Consider the following 24,014-nt stretch of genomic DNA (forward strand, 5'->3'; position numbering starts at 1 on the left):
AAGTTCTGGAGACGGATGGTGGTGAGAGCTGCACAACAGTGTGAATGTGTTTAATACCACTGAACTGTACGCTTAAAAATGGTTAAAATGGTAAGTGTTACGCCTATTTTACCGAAACATTTTTTAAGTTGTTTTTAAAGGATTTTTGAGTAAGGATGTAACAACCAGTTAATGATATTTGCCAGGGTGCGGAACAGATTTTGGCACACCTACTTGGTATTAGTCTCATATCCCTGACAACCTCAGATTCTAAAATGATATATATTTTTTTAATTTTTTAATGTTTATTTTTGAGAGACAGAGAGAGCCTGAGCACAAGAGTGGCAGAGAGAAAGGGAGACACAGAATCCCGAACAATCTCCAGGTCTGAGCTGTCAGCACAGAGCACAGTGTGGGGCTTGAACTCACAAACCGTGAGACCGTGACCTGAGCCAAAATCAAGAGTCGCTACTTCACCGACTGAGCCACCCAGGCGCCTCGAACTACCTTTCTTTAATGGTTACTGACTTGTATACTTCGTGCAGGACCCAGTCTCAGGAGAACATCAATTTAGCCCTGGGGTGGCAGGTGGCCACAGGGAGGTACTTGTCTTAGTGGTTCTGGCTGTGTAACAGAAATGCCACAGACACGGTGTCTTACGAACAACCAAATTTATTTCTCAAAGTTCTGGAAGCTGGAAAGTCCAAGATAGGGCACTGGCACATTCAGTGTCTGATGAGTGTTCTCTGCCGTGTCCTCACATGGTGGAAAAGGGGCAAGGAATCTCTCTGGAGCCTCTTACAAGGGCACCAAACCCTAATTACCCCTTAAAGACCCAACTCCTACCAGTCTCTGCTTGAAACACCCTTTCTGTCTCCCTTGAGAAGATGCTCATACTCACCTGTTAGGTCTCAGCCTAAATATTCCTTCCACAAAGAGCCCCTCGTTGGTCCCGCCACTCTGCACCATGAGATTTTAGAATTTTTATTGTCGAAGTATTGTTGACATATATTAGTTTCAGGTGTACAACATTAATGAGTCAACAATTCGGTACCTCACCCAGTGCTCAGCGCGGTAAGTGTAGTCCCCACCTGCCACCATACGATGTTATTTCATTATTGCTGATTATATTCTTTGTGCTGTACTATTCATCGCGGTGACTTATTTTATAACTGGAAGCTCATGCCTCTTAATGCCCTTATTTTGCTCATCTCCCCACTCCCCTCCCCTCTGGCAACCACCAGGTTGTATCTGAGTCCGCTTGTGTGTTTGTTCATTTGTGTTTTAGATTCCACATACAAGTGAAATCATATGATACTTGTCTTTCTCTGGCTTACTGTGTATCATAGCAAAGCGTTCCTGCTTAGCATTTAACCAAAGAACATGAACTCCGTGAGAGCAGGGCCGTTTTCTGACTTGTTTACACTCCATCTCCATTTTGGGGGCAGGAGTAGATCTCAGGAGCGACTATGGAAGGAGTAGGTAGCCAGCACCCTGTCTTCCCAGCCCCAGCTCAATGCTGGCTACATGCTCCACAGCAGAAGCTTCGTAGATGCATGTGGAGTCAATGACCTTGAGTTAGGATTTGCTAACATCTTCCCAAATTCCCATAATGTTTCATTACATCCCGATTGTTCTGAAAACAACTGTCTTCTACAGTTTGCTCATGAACTTCACATACAGAGTGGTAATAGGTTGGGTAACTACACACTTGGATGATTTCTTAAACTCTCCTGTTAACAAATGATTAAGCTAATTCAGTGATTACAAACCTATGTTGTGCGACACCATAGGGCGTGGTTTTCGAAGTTTGGACCCAGGACCAGCATCATCCAAGAACTTGTTAGAAATATAATTTCTCAGGTCCTGCCCCAGACTTACAGTCTTAGATGCTCTGAATCTGGGGCCTGGAGATCTGATAAGCTCTTTAGATGATTCTTGTGGACAGAAAGTATGAGAACTGTAACCCTAGGACATTTCAAGGTATTTTCATGTTGTGTATTTTTTTATATGTTTCAATTTTTTTTTGATTAAAAAAAAAACCCTCAATACTTCTAGGGGAACCGGACACAAAGTTAAATCAAGTCAGGATGGTACAATAGAAGGCTGTGATACCTTTAGGACAACAGTCCAACCCGTCAGCATCTCAACAAAACTAACAAGGTATTTTAAATCTAGTAAAAGATAAGAACCATCACACTTAGAAATTGTCTTCCTTCACAAGAACTGTTATATCTGGTTATCATGGTAATTTTTCCTCAGCACAGAAGGCAGCAAAATGTCTTTCTAAATCCTTGATATCTTTCTAAATTTGAAACCGAGTAAACTAGAATCTTTGACCTCATGGAACTTACAGAACAATGTGATACTGGATGCCTAAAAGCCCCCAGAATTTGTCATTATGAAGTGTGTCAAGGGCTCTGAAGGACTATGAAGAAGGTTTACTTATGCACAGAGAAGATACCTAATTTAGATTGGGGCAGGGCAGGACCCTTCCCTGAGTGAGTGACATTGAATCTGAGACCTGAAGAATGCTGGAGGAATTAGCTGGGCAAAGAATGCGAGTAGGGAGAATGTGTTACAGAGACATCAGCAGGTTCTAAAGCCCTGAATCAGGAGAGAGCTGTAGCCAAGCTCCCCATGGAAAGCCAGAGAATGTGGAGCATAGTGAGGGGCCGGGGCCAGATCCCACAGGGCTCCCCTCGGGAGGTGGCCTTCAAGAGTTTGACTCCTAGCCTGCGTGCAATGGAAAGCCATTGATGGGTTGTACATAGGAAGGATGTGATCTATTTTATTTTATTCAGGTTTATTGACAAATTTTATTTTTATCTTTTATACTCGTTTATTAATTAGGCATGAGACATTTTAAAACATGATTTTTAAAAAACCCTCCAGACAGCTGGCAGACAGCAGCAGGTGATCGTCAGTTTGGGGTCATGCACATGGTTTGTCCCTCTTGAGCCAACTTAACAAGATCACTCTGGCTGCTCGTGGAGAATAGACTGGCCACGTGCACGATCCAAAGCAGAGAGACTGTTAGGAGGCCCCTTGAATAATCTGGGTGAGAGATGACCTCCTGTTTTAGGGTGGTAGCAGGGACGAGGATGAGACACAGACGGATATGTGAGATCTATTGCACAGCTACCGGTGAACTTGCTGGTGGACTTGAATGTGGAGGGTAAAAGGAAGGAAGAAGTCAAGGATGGGTTTTTGGCCGGCACAGTTGGGCTGATGGTGGTGCCGTTCATTGATGAGGGCTGGGGGTGGGAGGTCGGGACCTGCTATAGGCTGAATGTTTGTGTCCCCCTCAAATTCATACATTGAGCCCCACTCCCCTGTGTGATGGTCTCTGGAGGCGGGGCTTTTAGGAGGTGATTAGGGCAGGAGGGCAGAGAACTCCCTTGTTGCTTCCACCATGCAAGGCTGTCGCAAAAACACGTGAGTCCTAAACCAGGAAGAGGTTCGTCACCAGTCCCCGAGTTTGCCACCAGCCTCCAAAATGGTGAGAAATAGATTTCTGCTGTTTGTAAGCCACCCAGTCGATGGTACTTTGTTGTAGCAGCCTGAATGCAAACAGGACCCTTGTCACCCAGGGAGCTCCAGGTTTGGGGACAAATCCTTTCCTTCTTGGTCTCTTCTCCAGTGGATATACTGTGACTTCTCCTTTATGAGTTTCATCTGCAGCAGCATGAAAGCAAAACTAGATGCAACACTGTCCCTCCCCCCCGCCCCCCCCCCCCCCCCCCCCCGCTGAAGGAAGCTCGCCTAGATCTTTCCCACTGTGGTGATCGGTTTGTGCCGAGGCCTCTTTCTCTTCTTGCACGAGGGTCTGGAACATTGCTCTGCAGCCGGGAACAAAGCAAAGCACAGAGAGCTCCATACTGCTGCCTACCTGAGTCTCCAGGTGGTGTGTGGGGTGAATGTACACACTTCTGTCGTTGACCCCCTCCTCCAGGCAGGCCACGTGAAGCCCCCAACAAACGAAGATTCGACCGTGGTCTCCAGAGCGGACGCCACGACTTCCACAGTACTGAAGGCTGGAGAGAGTGATTTCTCATCACCTCTCAGGTCAAATCCAAAGTACTCCCCCGGGGCCTGGTTCTCCACCAGCTGCCCACAGCCAGCCGCGCTCATGACCACGGTTTGACACTGAAGCCGGCTAGCATCCGCCGCAGACACCGCCCCTTAACCTCACCATCCCCTGGGTTTCTTCCTCTTTAATGTCTGACGCCCACCTCATTTTGGACCATCTACTTCTACCAAGCCCTTCACACCTCCACTCAGAAGGTAAAGAGGAAAAGCGTAAGTTGTTAGAAGATTACAGTCTTTGAGGAAAGCAGAAACAGTGGGAAGATGCATGGCCGCGTTTAACAACCTTTACGGTCCTGCGAGATTTTAAGTACCTCATGGTATAAATGCAGACCTATTGTTTTTGGTTACCCGTTCTGAATGTACTTGCTGGGCATCAGTTATGTGTAAGATACCGGGGAGGGGGGTATTACAATGAAGATCTAATCCTTGCCTTAGAGGAGCCTCCAGTCCAAGAGGAGATGGGAGACAGCAAGCAGGTCAGTAAGTAAGCAAGCAGTTAGAGCCCCCACCGGGGAGGAAGTTTCCAGGGAGGGCTCCCTGAGGGAGCCCTGTACTGAGTCCTAAAGCCACGGGGAGCAGAAACGCGTGTGGTAGGCTGGCGAGGCAGAGTGAACAGCTTGTACAAGGCTGGGAAGCAGTTCAGGAGTTCTGAGGTCTGCTGTGACAGGAACAAATGAAGTCTTGAATTTTCTCTGCTCCAGGCTGACCACTTCTTCTTCCTCTCCTCCTGACGTCCCGTCACAGTGTGGGTCCTGCTGCCCAGAAGAGGCACAGGAAGCAGACCTCTTTTTGTATCCAGGTTGGAAGAAAAGATTCAGGTTTCCAAATGGAGGTATCTAGGGGCGCCTGGGTGGCTCAGTCGGTTAAGCGGCGAACTTCAGCTCAGGTCATGATCTCATGGTTCATGAGTTCGAGCGTCACGTCGGGCTCTGTGCTGACACCCCGGAGCCTGGAGCCTGCTTCGGATTCTGTGTCTCCCTCTCTCTCTGCCCCTACCCTCCTTGCCTGCTCTCTCTGTCAAAAATAAACATCAAAAAAAAAAAAAAAAAAAAAGAACAATTTCAAATGGAGATATGTATCCAAATTACAGGACGTACTATTTGCCACCTAGGACAGAAAGGGACCAGAGTTTGAACAGCCAATTGAATAGCACTTTAAATAGCACACTGGGAAGAAAAATCCTTCCCACCCTCTCAAAAATGAGTGGATGTGGCAACAGATGACTCCTAATAAAAGTTCAGAAGTGGGCGGTGGGGGCATATTGGCATGTTGAGTTCTCTCCAGAGCCTCCAAATCTGAGAGCCTCGAGCGTTCTCATAGAAGTAGTCATAGGGTGAAAATTCCACGTATGGTTTTGGGGTTGCATATTGTTGTGACTTTAATATTTGTGAGATGGACTTTTCTTCCCCCCTCTTCCAGACAGGATTCCTGTGACTAGCCACTGTAATTCTGCTTTAGTGCCGGTTTTCTTTCCATCACTCGAGAATGTCAGCAACACTAGTGAATCTCCAAGCAGGTGATGTTGTATCACACCTAAAACTTAGGCTTGGCCAAAATCGGAAGTCCACAAGATGAATTACAGACTTAAGTGAAAGCCGTTAGGTACTTAACAGCACAAAAATTTTCCATTACAAATACTGTTTTTCCTCTTTCTTAATTAAAAAAAAAAAATGCCTTGAGGGGGCTTTGGATTTCCAAGCCTTCCAGATCAAAGATTTCTTCAGCCCTCTGAATTATAGGAATGTTAAAAACAAAAACAAATCCTTTTCCTGCTATAAAATCCTTGCCATGTTTTTGTCTTTATGTAACTCAAAACGGCTGAACTAAAATATGAGGCTGGTGAGTTCTGTTCAAAACCTAAAAACTCATCCGAAATGGAGTAGTTAAAAGTTTTGAAAGTGTCATTCTAATCAGTCTGTCCCAAGAATAACTTTTACTAGAATTTATCTTATTTGATGATCCTCGAAATTGCAAAATAGCACTTAGAATAAAACAATGTATGGCTAAGGATACTGCAATGTTTTCAACTGTTTGTTAAAGTGATTCGGGATCAAAATTTTAATAATTTGGGCACGGTGGTGGTGATGGCCAGTATAATTTTCCTCTGAGTCTGTATACGCCCTTGGCTACTATGTTTCCTTTTCACCACACGGTCGCCAAAAGAGTGAACTGTTAGTTTCAAAAGCTTTTGCAGAAAGTAGAGGCTTTTTGTAAAGCAGTAGTTTAGAGTTGTGAGTCTGCTGATGGTTTTTGTATAAGGCGCAACTCTGAGCCTACAAGAAGAAAACAGCTTTGAACAGGGTGTGTGTTGTGAGCTTTGATCAGCCGCCTGGCATATAGCACCTTGCCTGACAATTTACTACGTGGGCGATAAGTGGTCTCAGAATTTCAGCACTTTGAAAATGAACTCCTTTTTGCTTTGTCACTAGAGAGATGTCTATGATTATGCTCATGCTAACAAAAGCACTACAGGGCGAACTCTGTGCTCCTGTGCATGGAGACATCAGTGGCTCATGTGCCCTCTGACATGAAACTTTAAGGCACTTCATATATCTAACAGGTATTTGTTGCCAATTTCCTGACATGTTACCTTAAAAAACTTTTTTAAATAGCCTTTTTTGGGGGTACCTGGGTGGCTCAGTTAGATAGGCCAGCTCCAGATTCCAGCTCAGGTCATGGTCCCAGGGTTGTGGGATCGAGCCCCACTTCAGGCTCCATGCTGAGTGCAGAGCCTGCTTGGGATTCTCTACCTCCCTCTCCCTCTGCCCCTCTCCCCAGCTTGTACTCTCTGTCTAAAATAAAATAATTTTTAAAAAAATGAAAAAATAGATTATTTCTAATTATTAGAAATGTATCTTAGAGAAAAATTGGGAGACCAAAAAGGTAAAAAAAAAAAAAAAAAACCATAAACATAAAAGAGTTTAAAAATCCCACCATTTTATTTTCTTCATGTCAATTTATATGTTGTTGCATTTGCTTTATGAGAATGCATTTACATACTTGAGATCAAGCTGCATCCAAAATTTCTACTTTTTTTCTCAAAAACAACCATTTTCTCATGTTACTCTAAGTTTTGTATCATCGTCTTAACGAACACATGTTCTTCTGTTACGGGACATATATTTTATAACCATTCTGGGACAGTCAAGTGGCTTCCAGGATTTGGGGATCATAAATAAGCCTGCAGTTCACATCCTTTTTTTTTTTTCATACACTCTATGAGTTTGGGGCTCAAACTCAAAACCTTGAGGTCGAGTCGCATGCTCTACCCAGCGAGCCAGCCATGCACCCCTGCAATTCACACCTTTGTACTTAAAACTATTCGTTATTGCTGTGTTAGACAAAGATGTTAGCTTCCAAGTCACAAGCAATCAATTTGCCCTGGCTTAAGCAAAAAAGGAAATGTATTAGCTCGCATAGCTAAAAAGCTAGGGGTGGAGATGGGCTTCAGGCATGGCGGGACTCAGGGGCTCGATGGTGTCTTCCGGAACGCTTCTTTCCGTTTCCTGGATCCGCTTCCCTCTGTGTCAGTTTCATTCTCAGCCTTGCTCCTGTACAGTCTCTGAGAGAAAGACTGCCACGCTTTCCCAGTATTTCCACTGGGAGTCCCACGATTGAGACTCATTACCATGACTTGGGTCAAACACCTTTCCCTGAGCCAGTCACGGGGTCCAGGGTGAAGGAATGTTCTGGTTAGCCTTCAGGACATCCCCGCTCCCTCTTCCACCTCACCCCCTGCCACCCTCACTCTGCACACCCGGACTCTGATGTTTCTTGAAGCCACCAGCCTGACCGTCAGCCAGGCCCACTGCCTCACACGCTCTTCCCTCTGTGTCCCCCAGGCTTGCTGCCCCCACTCCCTTCAGCCTACACTCAGGACTTCCCGGACCACATCACCTCTTCACTCTGTCCTCTCTCTGTGCTATTTCTCTCCAGAGACTTACACCTACCTGATGTCCTGCTATATATTCATGTGGCAAATGTTTGAATTATTTGTCTTCATGGGAACCACTAGGCTGTCACTGTGAGCAGCTCTACCCAGCCCTCAATAAATATCTGTCAAGTGAGCTAATAAATGAGTTTGGCAGGCCATGGATGTACCCTTCCATAGGGTCAGCCTCCCCTACTGATACGAAATACTTGCAGCAGTGGTGTGATTCCCCAAAGAAAATGGGCAGCCATGCCCAGATGGCAGGGAGAACTGGGTGCTGGACCAACCAAACACTGGGGCCCATGACCATTTCACATCTCTTTCGAAAGCAAAGTGCCAGGAATAGGACTTAAAATACGGATGTGAATGCTTTGAGTTTCTTTTTTTTTCTTCTGATTTGTAAAAATGTTTATTTTGAGAGAGAGCACAAGCAGGGGAGGGGCAGAGAGAGAGAGAGAGAGAGGGAGACATAGAATCCGAAGCAGGCCCCAGGTTCCAATGCTCAAACCCACGAACCGTGAGATCATGACCTGAGCCAAAGACCGACACTTAACCGACTGAGCCACCCAGGTGCCATTTGAGTTTCTTGATGTGTAAACTAGCTCCCCTATTAAAAAAAAAAAAAAAAGACTCTCCTCATAGCAGACAAAATAATCTTTCTTCGATGCAGACCGCATCACACCCTTCCCCAACTTAACATGGATAGCTCCCCATTGTACGGTGTATAATGGAAGAAGCCGGCTGTGGCACCCAGGCCCGCACAATCCAGTCTCAGCCTGACTCCTCTGCAGCCCCGGAACCCACACCTTCTCACCTGGGGACCCTCCGGCCTCTGCTGGCCTCTCCGCCTGACCCCCACCTACCCTGTTAGCCTCAGGCCTCAGCTCCAATGTCCCCTCAGGAGACCCTTCCTTGACCACGCAAACAGGGCTCCTCTTTCACCTGCTTCACACACATGGGTGTCTCTTCCTCACCCCATCAGCACCCTGTCACCTTATTTATTCTGTCTCCAGCTCTAGAATGTAAGTTCCGTGGGGTCCTTTTCTTGCTGTTCTGGAACTCCAAACTGGTACCGGGCATGTTGAAGGCCTTCAGTGAATTTTTCTTAGAAAAAAAAAAAAAATGAGCAGGTTGCTCACCAAGAGGGTTACAGCAGCTAACACCCCCGTCGGCAGTGAGAATGCTCATTTCATCTCCCATCCTGTTGAGATGAAACAATTTGCTTAGAATACAGCCCAAGAGATGGATTTTTTTTCAAAGGTAGTTCTCAAAATTTATTTACTGTTCTTTTTCTTTTTTTATTGAAGAGCTGGAATCCTGGGGGGGGGGGGGGTCCTGACTGCGTGGGTCCTAGAGGAGAAGCACCGGGGCCGTTTTTGAGCAGAGCCTGCCCCCATTTGAGGCCAGGCACTCTGTTCCAGCCAGGTATGTTCCAGCAAGGCCCCAGGAGGGTTCCACTTTCTCATCCGGTTTGAGCACAGCCCGAATCTTCGTGCCCACTGTGTAACTAGGAAAAAAAGGTGCCCTTTTGTTGCAGTGGGACTCAAGGGAACTTTCTCAAACTGTTACAGTGACTAAAAATTAGTGAGTTAATCCACTCAAGTGTTTGGGATGTGGTCAGGCGTCATTTGTGTGCATTCCCATCCCAAATTAGCCAATCGTGTTGGTATTTTGATGGGCAGAACCCCCTCTAGTCTGTTCACTGTTAACATCAGAGTACGTATATTTTTGTACGTGGATTTTTTTAAAGAACTTTAAACTAAAAAAAAAAAAACTCTTGCAAAAAGAATTTGACCTATATAAAAAGCATTTAATATAGAGAACACAGAAGCACCTTCCACCAGGTAAAAGTCCCGATGACATATATCTGATTGCACTAGTCACATCTCTCTTTACCTGCAGAGAATTTGTTTGAATATAAAATAACAAACTTCATGTCCCCATCTTCTTCAGACAAATCTTCAGCATCCCTCAACCTGAAGATCACATTTAATTCAGCAGAATAATGATTGTGCTCATAGAAAGAAAAGAGATCATCCAAAGTCTTCTAGTTTAAAAATAGCACCATTGGAGAAAGAGGATATGTCTTCTAAGTGCAAAGTCCCAAGGCAAGTGATTTACTGCAGTTCATGCAAAGTAAACACTGAGTGGCTGATGTTCTGAACTTCCCTGTGATCGGGGGTAGAAAACAGAAGTAAAAACAAACCAAAACAAAACAGAAAGGCAAACAATAACTTTGGAGAATCAAAAGACACACACACACACACACACTATCCCTGCCAGAGTGTGTTCTTTGTTTTCTGCCCGTTGTATCACCAGTCAGGGACCTCGACCACGAAGGGTGTCTTCACGTCTACCTTGCCACTGCTGACGATGGTGCAGTCGGTGAGCGGACGGTCATGCCCATCAGTTGGCTGCAGTTCTATGGAGTGGACCACTGTCTAGGAAAGACAAGCAGACCCATGGCTCGCTTCTGACTGGCAACCGTGGCGGTCAGAAGGTGAAATCGCTGCCCAGTCTGAAAGCCCAAGTGGGAAACCAGGGTTTTTTTTTTTGTTGTTTTGGGGTTTTTTTTGTTTTTTTTGTTTTTGCTTTTTATTGGTTTTCTACCCCCCCCCCCCCCCCCCCCGTATGATTTCAAGAACCACACACGCCAACCATGGTAAACTTACCATATTCAGGAAATTTACATACAACAGAATAAAATGTATCCACTCCCTTGCTAGTGAAAGAACGTATTTGTGAATTTCCCTCTTTTAATTAGCATTTTATATTCTAAACATAAGTAGATATTTTTGTACACACATGGCTCTCATGAAATACATTTCTTCCTGCTTCACACCCGATGTAAGAGTTAATGTGGAGCATGGATCAGTTTCTGCTTTGCCCTGTAAACGGTCTAGGCGTTAAGAAACCAGGTCAGAAGGCAGCCTTTAGAAGCGGAGCGGGGTCTGGGTTTGTCCATTTTCAAGCTGACCCCAGCCATTAACCTCCAGGTTGAGTTAGAGACCCCAGCCCCACAGTGGCGTGAAAGCCCTATCTCTACCCAGGAAGGCTGCACACACCTGACGCTTCACACTGAAGGAGGGAGGATTTGTCCAGGACTAGGAATACTGGCTTCTGACCTGCTTCCCACACAAGGTTGAGACAAAGAGGGCAACAGTACGAACACACACACACACACACACACACACACACACACACAGATTGTTTCCTTCTGGAGAGAAACGTCTGGTGATTTTTTTTTTTTTCTGGAGAGAATATAGTTGTCATTAATCTCTCAAAGAAGTCTATGACTCAGAATGTTAAGGACTGTTCCTCTGAGGCCAGGCAGGTCTCCTAGGATGCACCCCAGTGGGTGGAAGGAATTCACTGCAGTCAGTTACAGCCATCAGAAGATGGAGAGGTCAGAAGATCTAGAAAAACCGTGACCAGAAGAAGAAAACACAACACGTGCACTCTTCATTCTCTCACGGGTTAGCGTGATGTATTCCACAACACTCATTGCGGGAACGTCTGAACCAGTTTACTATTAAACTGTTCAAAACCTGGTTCGGCCCACTGGTCAAAAACCCAGACTGGTTGAACACACGCACACCTCCGTTCGGCTCACACCAAGAACAGCATTCCCTTAGAGGCTGGCAGAGTGGTGCACTTGTGACTGGGTAAGAATACAGTCCTGTGAGGACAGTGACGTCTCATGAGAACACAGGCCTGTTCTTTATTGTGACAGGATGTAAAGTGAGCTGCGAAGTCATCCGTGTTGGCCATATTTCATCTCACTTGCCCGTGAGAACCCTATCTTCAGCAGTGCAGGCTGAATACTTGCTTGCCCTGTGGGTTAGGTTCTGAGGGGGGTCAGCTCGGTTCCTGGCTTTTCAATGGGCAGAATCAGGATAGTGGGGAGAAGGTGGGGAAGAATCGCCATAACGGAGCTAACGTTTGGAGGGAAGAGGCAGAACTCGGACCTGAGAATGAAACAAAATCAAATATGGAAGAGGGCAGGGGAGTCAAGAATGGTCCAGGGTTGGGGTGAGCGGAACTTACAGGTGCTAGTTTAGGAGTTGGGAGAACTTCTGTGGGCAGCTAGCTGCTAAGGAGAAGTGTTGGGAACTGAAGAGAGTAAGGATTTTAAGACGTGTTCCCGTGGATTAGGAGTCGGACCCCTCTGCTATTCTTTCAGACAGACCAGCAGAAATCTGAGTTCTCTCTAGCACTTTTGGTTGCTGTACTGTGACTTCAAAAGTGACCTGTTTGTGTCCCGAAGCACCTGGGGCTCAGTGTCCTTTTTTTAACAGTTTATATTTAATTGTGGTAAGAAACACATAACATAAAATGTACCATCTTACCTATTCCTACATGGACAATGCAGCAGTGTTACGTATATTCACAGTGCACAGCTCATGGGCAGAACTTTCTCATCTTGCAAAACTGAAACTCTGCACCCACTGAACACCAACTTCCATTTCTTCCTCCTCGCCAGCCCCTGGCAACCACCATTCTCCTTCATGTTTCCGTGCATTTGACTGCTTTAGATACTAAAGTAGAATCATCCGGTCTTTTTGTGACTGGCTTATTTTACTTAACATACTCAAGGTTCATCCACGTCGCAGCACGTTACAGGATTTCCTTCCTTTTTAAGGCAGAATATTATTCTACTGTGTACACATATGGGACCCGAGTCTTATTTGGTTACATTAAAAAAGTTTTCATTTATATCAAGTAGTAAGATAAATTAAGTACTCAGTGTTTCCACGTCAAGTCTCCAGCTTTTGCCCCGGTGATCCTAACAGTCAGAACACCACAATATGGGGCGCCTGGGTGGCTCAGTCGGTTAAGCGTGTGACTTCGGCTCAGGTCATGTTCTCGCGGTTCATGGGTTCGAGCCCCGCATTGGGCTCCGCGTACAGACAGCTCAGAGCCTGGAGCCTGCTTTGGATTCTGTGTCTCCCTCTCTCTCTGCCCCTCCCCCTACTCGCGCTCTGTCTCTCTCTCTCTCAAAAATAAACATTAAAAAAATTTAAAAAATAAAATACCAGTTTATTCACCTCTGAAGAAGCCAGTCATCATATAATGATGAACCTCTAACAGACACATTTTAAGATGAAAATAAATCACTGAAAGTCCTTCATTATAAATAGAAGGCTTTGAATGAGAAATAATAACATATCAAGTTACCATTCCATCAAGGACTTTTCCAAATACCACATGTTTGCCGTCCAACCAGGTGGGCTTGGTCAAGGTGATGAAGAACTGAGAGCCATTGGTATCAGGCCCAGCGTTGGCCATGCTGACCCACCCGATGCCATAATGCTTCAGTTTGAAGTTCTCATCTGGAAATGTCTCACCATAAATGCTTATACCTGGGTGAGACAAAGTGGAAAAAAAAAAAAAGAGAATCTGGAGAATCACCAGATGTTATATGAAAGTAAATTCTTCAAAGGGAGACATAAGGTTTTAATAGAATTGGTTAACCTCTGGAGGTGGGGATGGGGAAAAGATGGTAAAACAAAGGAAAACAAAGGAGGTGATACAATTTGGCTCTAGACACTCAGATAAACACAAAAGACGTGGAAGTACCTTCTGGCCTCCAAGCAAGACCCCAACGTTGGCTAAGCCAACAGTTCACTCTGAACTAAGGAAGTGAAGGGCAGGATGACATCGTAGAGCCACATGGAAAGGCGGGTGAGCCATCCTCCTGGCTCAATCTCTGTCCGGAGCTTCAAGTCACTTGTCCTGTGTCACTCCTACCTCAGCACCCAACCGTGATGCAATTAGCACTTGCCACCCTCAGCTAATTCTCACAGCCCTACAGAACAGGTATTCTCAATCCCATTGTGAGGCAACAGGGGTTCCAAAGTTTGAAAACTGCACAGCAGAACTGGAAAGTCAGAGGACTTTCTGTCACTAAAGCTGCTGCTCCCTCCTGCGTCAGCGCTCCGAGCAAGGGCAGCCTGCCAGGAGGTCATCAGGCACGATGACCTCCGGTCTCATCAGGAGACAGAGGGTGGTGGCAACCGGAGCACCCAGCGATCCAACCCCTGAACAGAAGAACCAGACACGGGCGTGTGGACTGGAGTTCTGGCAAAGCCCCAAGTGGAGCGAACACGGTTTCCCCCCACGACAGCGGGAGAGACCATGAGAAGTGTCTGCTCTGTCCTCTCCCACCTGGAACGCCTGCCACACCCGCCTCCTCCGCCTCCCCTTCTGCCGGGCTCCTTATCCCTCGCTTGCCAACCTTAACATCCTGGCTCAGTTAGACGGACCAGGAGTGGGTGTCCAAGGCAAGCGATTCACAGCTGACTGGTCAGGGACAGATGCGGTGGCCTGGAGAAAGCTCTGCTCACAGAGAGATCAAGACTGAAGTGAAGGGACCCGAAAGGTCCTCCCTCCAAAACTCAGAGAATTTTAACTCAAGACGTGCGTGGACATTTGCACACGTGCGTGCACACACACGGCGGGGAAGGAAAAGAGAGGGAGAAAAAAGCAGGAAAGCGGCCACAGGAAAGCTCAGTCACTGTTCCTGCCTGGCCCCAGGGCGGGACCCTGAGATGATGTGGGTCTCAAAGGACACTGCCACCGGACCTGCAGGCTTTTCCAGAGAGGCCCAGCTCTGCAGCAGCGGGGGCTTGCTTCCCCAGGCATCCACCCTGGCTGGCCCCTCTGACCCGAGTCACCCGAACCACTTCTCTGCTCCACTCTACATCCCCATACCCCTGTGGCATTTTGGCAGGGAGTGAAAGTAACTCTCCCAAAGGACCCGGCCAATCCGAGGGCTGAATGGTCGCCATTTTGTTACAGATAAGCCATGGCGGTAAGCATACACTTAGCATTAGTGCTTGCACACAGCCCAAGTGTTTCTTTAAAAAGTTAGCAATCTAATACCCATCAAAGCAAGTTATTTGCTGAACTGGAAATCTTAAACCTGAATGAAACTGAAATCCTAATGTGGTTGTAGGTATGGTGTGTGTCCAGGTCACAAACTCCCGGCGATCCCGAGGGAAGACGTTCCAGGGAGCTGGGCACCTGCAATCTGCAGTGAGGAACCACAGCCTCGGGGATATCCGACGTTGCGTAAGTTTAATTATTTGAGCGTCACAGGGCTCTGCCTTTGTTTACAAACGTGTATGTTATAATTTTGACAACTCCTCTGTTACTTTTTATTATTAGTGTTGCTGGAAAAGCTGACAACAAAATGAAAGAATTTTGAAAGAAAGGGGTAAAGCCACCTGTAATCCTGCCTCCTAAATTCCAGCCTCGCCCTCCCAGAGTGGTGGCCTCCCCTGCAAGTTCTCCTCTCCCGCATCCCCGTCTGAGGCTGGCTGCCACCCCAGCCTGCACAGGGTGTTATACTCAACCTTTCCTTCCTGTGTCAGATAGCCTTCCCTACTGTTGCAAACTGGGAGTCTAGCATTTTAAAAACTGCACAGTGGTCTACTGGATGAATATATCTCCACCACGAAAAGATAAGGAACACCAAAGCAATACTGTTTAAAATTAGCAAGCCTCCAGGTCACGATCTCGCGGTTTGTGAGTTCAAGCTCTGCGTCAGGCTCAGTGCTGGTGGTGTGGAGCCTGCTTGGGATTCTCTCTCCCTCTCCCCCATGTGTTCTCTCTCTCTCAAAATAAATTTAAAAAAAGATTAAAAAAAATAAAACTAGGAAGCCTCGCTCATTCACACCTAGGACTAGATTTTGGTAAATGAGGTCCTCCCCCCACCCAGCGCCCCCCCCCCCCCCCACCCTCGGCCCAAACCCTGTGCTTCTGAAGAATTAGTCTGGTGGTCTTGATGAATTGGTTTCCTGAACCTGGGAATTCACTTCATGGGGTGGATACACTGACTTGATCTGAGGTGTCAGTTTAGTAGACAGAAAAGGAAAAATGCAAAAGACAGTGTTACCGCCGGTGCCGTCCCCACTGGTGATGTCTCCTCCTTGAATCATGAAATCTTTGATGACGCGATGAAATGTGCTTCCTTTATATCCGTAGCCTTTCTAAAGAGATTATGTCAATTGAATATATGAGTAGGTATAACCCACACCAAAAGATAAACCCCAGCGTTTATCTGGAAAGGACACAATGAGAAAATGACACGAGCTATCGGCAGAACCTGATGAGGTCCCTGCAACAAGGTACTAATAGAAATGTTCTCATTAGCAGACCCAAAACAAAGAAACCAACTGTGGAAGTCAAGGATTAATGTGAATAAGTGAAAACAGAGCAATCTGCGTTTTCATATGATGCAGTTCCCAACTTCTAGAACCCCAAGGACACAGGGTGCCCAAAGAGTAAGATTTTGTACAAAAATAAAGTAAAATACTGTTACGACGTCCCGGGTTCATTGGACCTGCTAATTCCACACTTATTTTCCCAGAAAACATCTGTATTTACGCTGGGCTTAACAGAAGGAAGATCCCATTTTGTGCACAGTTAAGGGACCCACAGCTGAGACCTACCTCGCCTGTGGCCAGAGCGACAAAATTTTCCACAGTCTTGGGCACAACCTTTCCAAAGAGGCCAATCACAATTCTGCCAACATCTTTGTCTCCGATCCTCACATCAAAGAAGACCTGCGTGTGGTTGAACAGGCAGAGCACAGGTACAAGGTAAGAGAAGGTTAAAATCTGAGAACGCATCGCTATGCGAAAGGCCTCCCTGGCCCCACAGCAGCTTATAAGGGAGCCCTAAAACCCTCATGTGGGTGCAAGGCACCTGTAGACATTCATTCCGCAAGCACTCAGTGAGCCCCCGCAGGCCGGGCCCTGTGCTAGGTCCTGGGTCTGAAGTTGGTCAGCCAGTGAGGTCTCCGAGAAAACTCCATGCCAACTCCCCCGGTCCCCGCACACCCCAGACCACACAGCTGCCACCTCCCATTTCCCAGCTCTGTGCTCTTCCAGAAGGGTGACGCTCCAAATCTTGGCAGGAGAGAAAAACTGGTGGAGAGAGAAATCGTCTAACCATCCAGATTTATTTTTGTGTGACTTCAAACAGGGCCCAATTCCCAGTGAGTTCTCATAGACATCTGCTGTCAAGGGAGCTGTAAGACATCAGAACGCACAGCAAGTTCTCCGAAAGGCCTGCCACTCCCCTGCGAGCCCTGTGAGGCTCCGGCTCCCCAGCCTCATCCAGAGCTCCCCCCACCCCCACCCCCGACAAAACCGTTCACCCTGGGGACTCCACCGCTGAACTCAGGGGTCATGCTCCCGAAATTGGGGGGGGGGGGTGTGTGTGACTGCGTTCTTTCTGTCACCACATTTTAGAGCAGATAAAAGGAAACACGGACCCACAGTGAGTGAGTCACTTGTGTGGATAAACCTTAGAAAGTTCTCTTAAACTATGTTGTAAAAAACTGTTCCATCCGAGGGGTGCCTGGGTGGCTCAGTTGGTTAGGCGTCTACCTTTGGCTCAGGTCATGATCTCACAGTTCATGAGTTCGAGCTCTGCGTCGGGCTCTGTGCTGACAGCTCAGTGCCTGGAGCCTGGAGCCTGCTTCGGATTCTGGGCCTCCCTCTCTCTGCCCCTCCCCCACTCACACTCTGCCTTTCTCTCTCTCTCTCTAAAACGAGTAAACATTAAAAAATATTAAAAAAACAAAACAACAACAACAAAAAAAACCCTGTTCCATCCGAAATGAAACCACCCACGTTTTTGCCTCACAGATCACCGTGTTACGAGGATTCCAGGCTGGAATGCTTGAAAAGGCTACCGAGTCGAAGGGCATTCTATTAGCAAGTTTAGATTATATGAACCAATTTACGGTTTGAATGGGTAAAAAAAGACATTCAAGAGATGGCTTTAAAAAAATGTAAGAAGGGTTGTCAGAGGAAAAAGATGTCTTACAGTTTAGAAAAATCATAAAGTAAAGACTGTGAAGCGTTAGTCCAAGACAAGAGCTTCTGCCAATACATCAGCACGTCTGTCACGGGGTGATGTGATATTTAGTGTTCCGTGTGGCATTTGAGAGTTTTTACGTGGCCACAGCAGCCAAAACCGTATTATTATTTATACGGCACAACTTTATAGAATGTATAAGAGGCCGGGCCCTTGAGATGCGGCGACGCACTTGAGGAGAACAAGTCAATGCGGCTGGGGGACAGGAAGCTGCATGAATGTGCAACAAGCCCGGTCGTGCAGAGCCCACGTCGCAGAGAAGCCGTTTCTCCAAAGTGATTTACAAGCCAACGAGAGAATTCAATGACGGGCAGTAACGAACCAGCATCTGGAAAAGACTCAGGGACACAGTCTTCTAGGGACACCATACAAGACGCTAGAAAAGCCTGCCAGACTTGTAAAATACAGAAGAGAAAATATCGCCGTTGAGTGTTGAGACAGCACGGAGAAGAAAATGTGGGAGGGCAGCAGAAGATGAAGAAGAGGGCTTGTCACCCAGCAAAACGCATCAATAAAAAAATCTGACTTTCTTACGTGCGGCCCAGCACACGTACTAACAGCTTTTTCCCCCAAACTGAGCTTTCAACTTCATGACTGACAGCACGAAAACGCAGCAGAGTTTTCCTGACTCCGGTGGAAATGATAAAGTCAAATCTTACTCGGGCAACAAGCGCATGAGGGGCCAGAGGGGGCCCAGAGGGGGGCTGAGGGCTGAGGGCAGGCATCCTGGAAAAGGCGTGATGGGGAGCAGGCCTGGAGTGGGGGGACTAGAACGATCATGAGCCCCACCTGGCAGAGCTCCTGAAATGTGGTCTCTGTGCACAGAAGCAACAGGGAGAGAATCTCACCAGTTTCAGAAGGAAGGCTGCGGCTATGAGATCTGGGTTTTGTTAGGCAGTAGAAAGGGAAGTAACAGGATCCAGGAAAGACGGGGGATATTACTCAAGCTGGGGGGAGGAGAATCTGGGAGCTCTTAGATCAGGGAGGAGGGGGAGGGGGGGAAGAGGAGGGGGAGGGGGGAGAGGAGGGGGAGGGGGGAGGGGGAGGAGTAGAGGGGGAAGAGAGGGAAGAACAAGAAGAGAAGGAGGGGGAGGGAGGGGAGAGGGGGAGGAGTAGAGGGGGAGGGAGGGGAGAGGAGGAGACGGAGGAGGGAGAGGAGGAGGAGAGAGAGAGGGAAGGAAACAAACAGGACCTAGTCAGTGGTGTCTTGGCACTGTGCCTACATGTCTCGTATAATTGATCCTCCCACATCCTTGGGCGAGGGGCACGTGCTGTCATCACCGATTAACACACGAGAAAAGTAAGGATGAGGGAGGCTCAGTGATTGACCAAGGTTCCCCAGCCGGGAGCAGGAAAGCCAGCTCTGCAGTCCCAGGTTACACCTAACTGGACTGTGGTTAATCCTGGCTCTCTCAGGCCGGGCAGGGGACCCCTAAAGGGCAGAAATGGTGTTTTTAGGTCCCCAGTGCTTAGCACAGCGTCAGCTCGAGCGGGTCCTCAAAACGTGACTAGTTCAATGCCAGGTGATGTTACAGGAGGACCAGGGCACACATGTAGACAGAGGGTGGAGGGGACCCAAGGCAGACCCTATCACCCTAAGATCATCTCCGACTGCTGCGTGCCCTTGAGAAGCAGACAAGCAGTGAGGCTACAGTCCCACAGAAAAGAAAAAATGTATATACAAGTAGGTGTAACATAATGGGAAATCAGGTTTATAACAAGACAAGTACAGATGAAATGTTGTGGTTGGAGGTGATGATTATTTATCTGTGCAGATCAGGGTGGGCTTCCTGGCTGAGGTGGCATCTGAATTCCACACTGCCCTTCAAGAGTAAGCACCTCAGTCATTTCTTTTATCCCCTGAGGGCTACTTCTGAAAGTCATTTGAAAATGATGGGCCACTGGAGGTGGGCAAAGAGGTTAGAGGGAAGAGGCACTCAGAGCCCGATCCAAACCCCTGTTGGGTTAATCCTGCTTCCCTTTCCAGAGCAACCAGGGAGGATGCAGGGAGGATCTGTTCTGGAGATGACCATTCCTTTCAGGGCTGCAAGTTCACAGGAAGATTAATAAGGTAACATGAATAACAGTAACAACTGGCCTTTTTAATCACCGTTAAGCACTTTACCTGCTTTATCACATCTAATACACAAAAGCCTGGAGGGTAGATATTATCTCTGTCTCCACTTACGGAGGAGGAAACAGAGCCTCACACAGGAAATCACCTGCCCAGGGTCACCAGGCCATAGCCACTTGGCCCCTCCATGCTGTAGAAAGTGCCAGCATGCTGTGCCGTTGGGCAGTTAGGAAGATGGCAGCATTATTCTCCCCACTCTAGGTGCCTGACCTTGCGCACACCCCAGGGCATCTGCTGAAACAGTCAGGGCTGCACATGCCAATCCAGCGGATTTTGAGACCGGTGAGCCAGAGCCTGGACCTGAGGCTCTCAGGCTGGGCTGAGCAGGTGGCTGAGGCGGTGGCCGGTGAGTGCCACTTTAGGCCTTGTGGGTGACGGCGCCTCCCACCTCTCTTATAACAGATTCCTACTTTTAAACGAAATCAGACGGAAAGGAAAAAGACTGATGGGGAAAACACTAGTGCAAGTTAATCTACTTCTCCCGACTCAGAGAGTTTTTAAGGTCTCTATTTTCCAGTAGGTTCAGTTGTTTTAAAAAGTCCACTGAAAAAGTCATTCGACAGGGTCAAATCTGTAGAAGACTCACCTACACAATTAGCTTTTAGAATTTAATGACAAATTTGGTAGGAAAGAAAAGGACATATATTAAAAATTCTGAGAGTGGGGGCGCCTGGCTCCGTCCTTTAAGCGACTGACTGGCTCAGGTCATGATCTCACAGCTCGTGAGTTCCAGCCCCGCGTCACAGCTCTGTGCTGACAGCTCGTGGCCTGGAGCTTGCTTTGGATTCTGTGTCTCTGTCTCTTTCTGCTCCTCACTCGCTTGTGCTCTCTCTCTCAAAAATAAACATAAAAAAAAAATAATTCTGAGAGTAGAGTGCATGCAAACTTCCTCAGTGACAGCACCCCAGCCTAGGGGCTAAGAGGCTCCAAGTCTTCCCCTCCTGCAGCCACCAGCTTCCTCTCCTCTCGGCCTCCCTTCTAGAAGTTCCCAACCCAGGCTACACATCTCCAGACGTCCTGATTCACTTGCTCTGCGGTGGGTGACCGCACCGTTAGGTTTTAAAGCTTCCCTGGCCAAGTCTGTTCCCCAGTGCTGCCAGTGATATGCTCACACTAAGAAATTGTTCACGGTTTATCTGAAATTCATACCTAACTGACAAAGTTCTATCTCAGCTGGCAGTTTACTTCGTATCCCCCACTCCCTTGTAAACCGTGGGCAAATCTTGTCAGTGTTACTTCAAAAAAAAAAAAAAAAAATCAGATCAGCCCAAAACATGGAGAGGCTGGAAGTGAAATCGGTGCTCAAAACAATCGGGCTAAGTTTCTCTCTTTCACACACGCACCCGCAGCGCGGTATGGCCTTTCTGCTCACTCTTGGGCTACATCAGATGTTGGGGTGCTCTCCCTCTCCCCACCCCACCACCTCGAGTGGGGTCTCTGGTGGAGGATTTAGGCCTTCTGCCACTAGCTCCACAGTATCATTTCCACTGGCAAACACCAGCTTTATCGTTAAAACAACTAGCAGCTGCCCCTCCTTCCAGATTCCAAGACACTGCTGCCAGTGGGTTTTTCCAGAAGTGGTGATCAAGGGCACCAAACCATTCCCTCCCTTCCTCCCTCGCTCTCTGCACCCTCCCATTATCTTCTAGCCTGGGTAAATATGCTGAAAAAAAAAAAGAGCTTAAAGTGGAGAGAAACAGTTCATGGTAGATAATCACTGCCTTCCCCCTGCCCCTCCATTCCCGATAGAGATTTTAAAAGGCTGGCAGAGCTAGTCCCATCCCAAGCTCAGGGTCCAAAGTCGAAAAAAGTCTAAGTCTAAAAGCACACCTCTCCCTCCCCACCCCCAGCGGGAGGACCACGGTTCCTAAATACAGGAGGCCAGTAGGTCTCTAGAGCAGTGCACGTAAAGCCGACCCGCACACTCCCGCGCAGAGGCTGGCCCCGGGACCCCCCCCCCCACCCCGCCCCCAGGCCCGGGTGACAGCGGCGGCGGCTGCCCACTGCGCCCCCGAGGCTCAGAGCGCGTCTCTTCCGCCCGCCCCAATCAGCATTCTTTTCCTCCTTCTGTTCCCGAGTCCCCGCCACGCCGAAGGAAGTACTCGCGCCGGCTCCTTCCTGGAGAAAGGGCCCAATAGTTCCGGAAGCTTCCTCTAACCCCCCGGCAGGTCACGTCGGACCCGACCACCCGCCCGGGGGACTCAGTTAGTTCAAACAGCTCGGCCCAGCGCCCCCAAGTCTCCCGGGACAGCGCCGCCCCCGCGCGCCGGCAGCCCCCTCCTCCCCCCCCCCCCCCCAGCCCCGCGGCCGCCTCGCTTCGCCTGCGCCCGGGAAGCCCCCTCTTCGCCGCCGCGGACGCTGAGGACCCAGTCCCCGAAGTTCCCCCATCCCCCTGGCGCGCACGAAGGCAAGTTGCTGCCCGCCGCTCGATCACCTTGGCCGTCACCGAGGGGCCTCGCCTGCCGACACGCGAGGCCCCCGCAGAAGGCACGAGTGCGCCGAGCCCCACGCAGAGCGCGAGAGGTAGCAGCAGCCGGGGACCCGGGCCCATGGTGAGCGGTGGCAGTGGCGGCAGCGGCTCGGGCGCCACCGCAGTCTCCGGGACCGTTGGCCGGACTCCCGGGCGGCTGCGCCTGCGCGCTCCCGGGTTGGGGGGGTGGAGGCGGGGGGGATGGGATGGGGCGGTCGGGGCAGGGCCAGAACCTGGGGCGCGCCCCTCCGCAGTTCAGCCCGGCGACCCGCTGGGGACTGGGGGCGGCGCGCCGCGGAGGGCGCAGCCGGGGCTGACGGCCGCTCCTGCGGAGGGTGCGCGGGGCGCCGGGGGTCCAAGCGGGGCCCGGGGGGAGGCGCGGTCCCTCGACGAGCGAGAGCTGCAGAGCGCGCGCGGGGCATCTCCGGCAACCTACGGCGTAGGAGCGCGTTGACCCTGCGGGAAAGTTCAGGACTCCCCGCGCTGCGGGGCCGCCTGGCCACTTGCGCGCGGCCGGGTCTCTGAGGAAGGGTCCGCGTGTGTGACGCGATGTCCTAGGAAGAGCCCCCGCCGCGCCTGCCGGCTTCCCGTGCTCCATCCGAGACTTTAGCTTAAAGGTTTGGACGTCTCTCAGAGCTTTGGGAGCCCTGGATGTGGTGACTCGATGGCACCTGTTGAACGACCCTTCACTGAGATGATGCAAGTTGGAGATACAAGTTTTACAAACTTAAAAGTAGGTTTAGGAAGATTATTTCATGATATGGGGAAAGCTCGTTATATCCTTTAATGGAAAACTCCGGTTGCAGAATCACATGGAAATTTTGATCTCATCTGTGAAAATAAATATATAAAGGCTTTTTTTTTTTTTTTAAACGGTGAGAAACGTACCACAATATTTACGGTAGCTCTGGTGACAGAATTAGGGATTTTTGCTTTCTTTGTAATTTTCTGATTTCCCAGGTGTTCTATACCGAGCATGTAAGTACTTTATAATCAGGAAAATGTTATTTTAAAGCTCAGTGCTTTCTGAATTAGGGCTTCAAAGGACTTTTAAAGTTGTAGAGTAATAGCTCCAAAATCAACTGCAAATTAAGAATAGTATTCTCTTGGTTTTTCTCTCTCTTTTTTTTTTAATGTTTATTTTTGAGAGACAGAGCACGCGAGCATAGGCTGGGGAGGGGCAGAGAGAGAAGGAGACACAGAATCCAAAGCAGGTTCCAGGCTCAGAGCTGTCAGCACGAGCCCCACGTGGGGTTCCAACTCAGGAACTACAAGATGCTGCTTAACCAACTGAGCCAGCCAGGTGCCCCTGTCTTGGTTTTCCGAGTGGCTGGTGCCATGACTTTCAAACCAAGATTTTCCTTGAGTAAGCGGATAGGATTCCTCTGTGTAAGTGTAGATCTAAAATTAAACCAGAACCATTTCTTATGAATAAAAGGAGTGACTTCTACTTTAGAGGGGCAGGTAGAACACTTCTGACTTTAATAGTTCAGTCCAGTGAAAGTTCTAGTGGCTTT

The 24,014-nt window shown here is 48.4% G+C and overlaps 1 protein-coding gene across 2 annotated transcripts; it reads right to left on the reverse strand.

Annotated features, from left to right (window-relative positions):
• Positions 1-9,791: 9,791 nt before the first annotated feature.
• Positions 9,792-22,658, reverse strand: PPIC (peptidylprolyl isomerase C). Of its 2 annotated transcripts, XM_047870374.1 has the most exons (6): positions 22,462-22,658; positions 16,459-16,572; positions 15,903-15,996; positions 13,181-13,365; positions 10,360-10,443; positions 9,792-10,171 (listed from the first exon to the last, which is right to left on the reverse strand). In XM_047870374.1, the coding sequence occupies exons 1-6, from the start codon at positions 22,576-22,578 to the stop codon at positions 10,130-10,132; spliced, it is 636 nt and encodes a 211-aa protein (XP_047726330.1). In that variant the 5' UTR covers positions 22,579-22,658; the 3' UTR covers positions 9,792-10,129. The 2 variants fall into 2 exon arrangements, with proteins under 2 accessions (XP_047726330.1, XP_047726319.1); XM_047870363.1 differs by having other exon boundaries at positions 9,792-10,443; positions 22,462-22,657.
• Positions 22,659-24,014: the final 1,356 nt, after the last annotated feature.

This window comes from Prionailurus viverrinus, chromosome A1, assembly GCF_022837055.1.
Source record: "Prionailurus viverrinus isolate Anna chromosome A1, UM_Priviv_1.0, whole genome shotgun sequence".
In the NCBI taxonomy this organism is placed as follows: domain Eukaryota; kingdom Metazoa; phylum Chordata; class Mammalia; order Carnivora; family Felidae; genus Prionailurus; species Prionailurus viverrinus.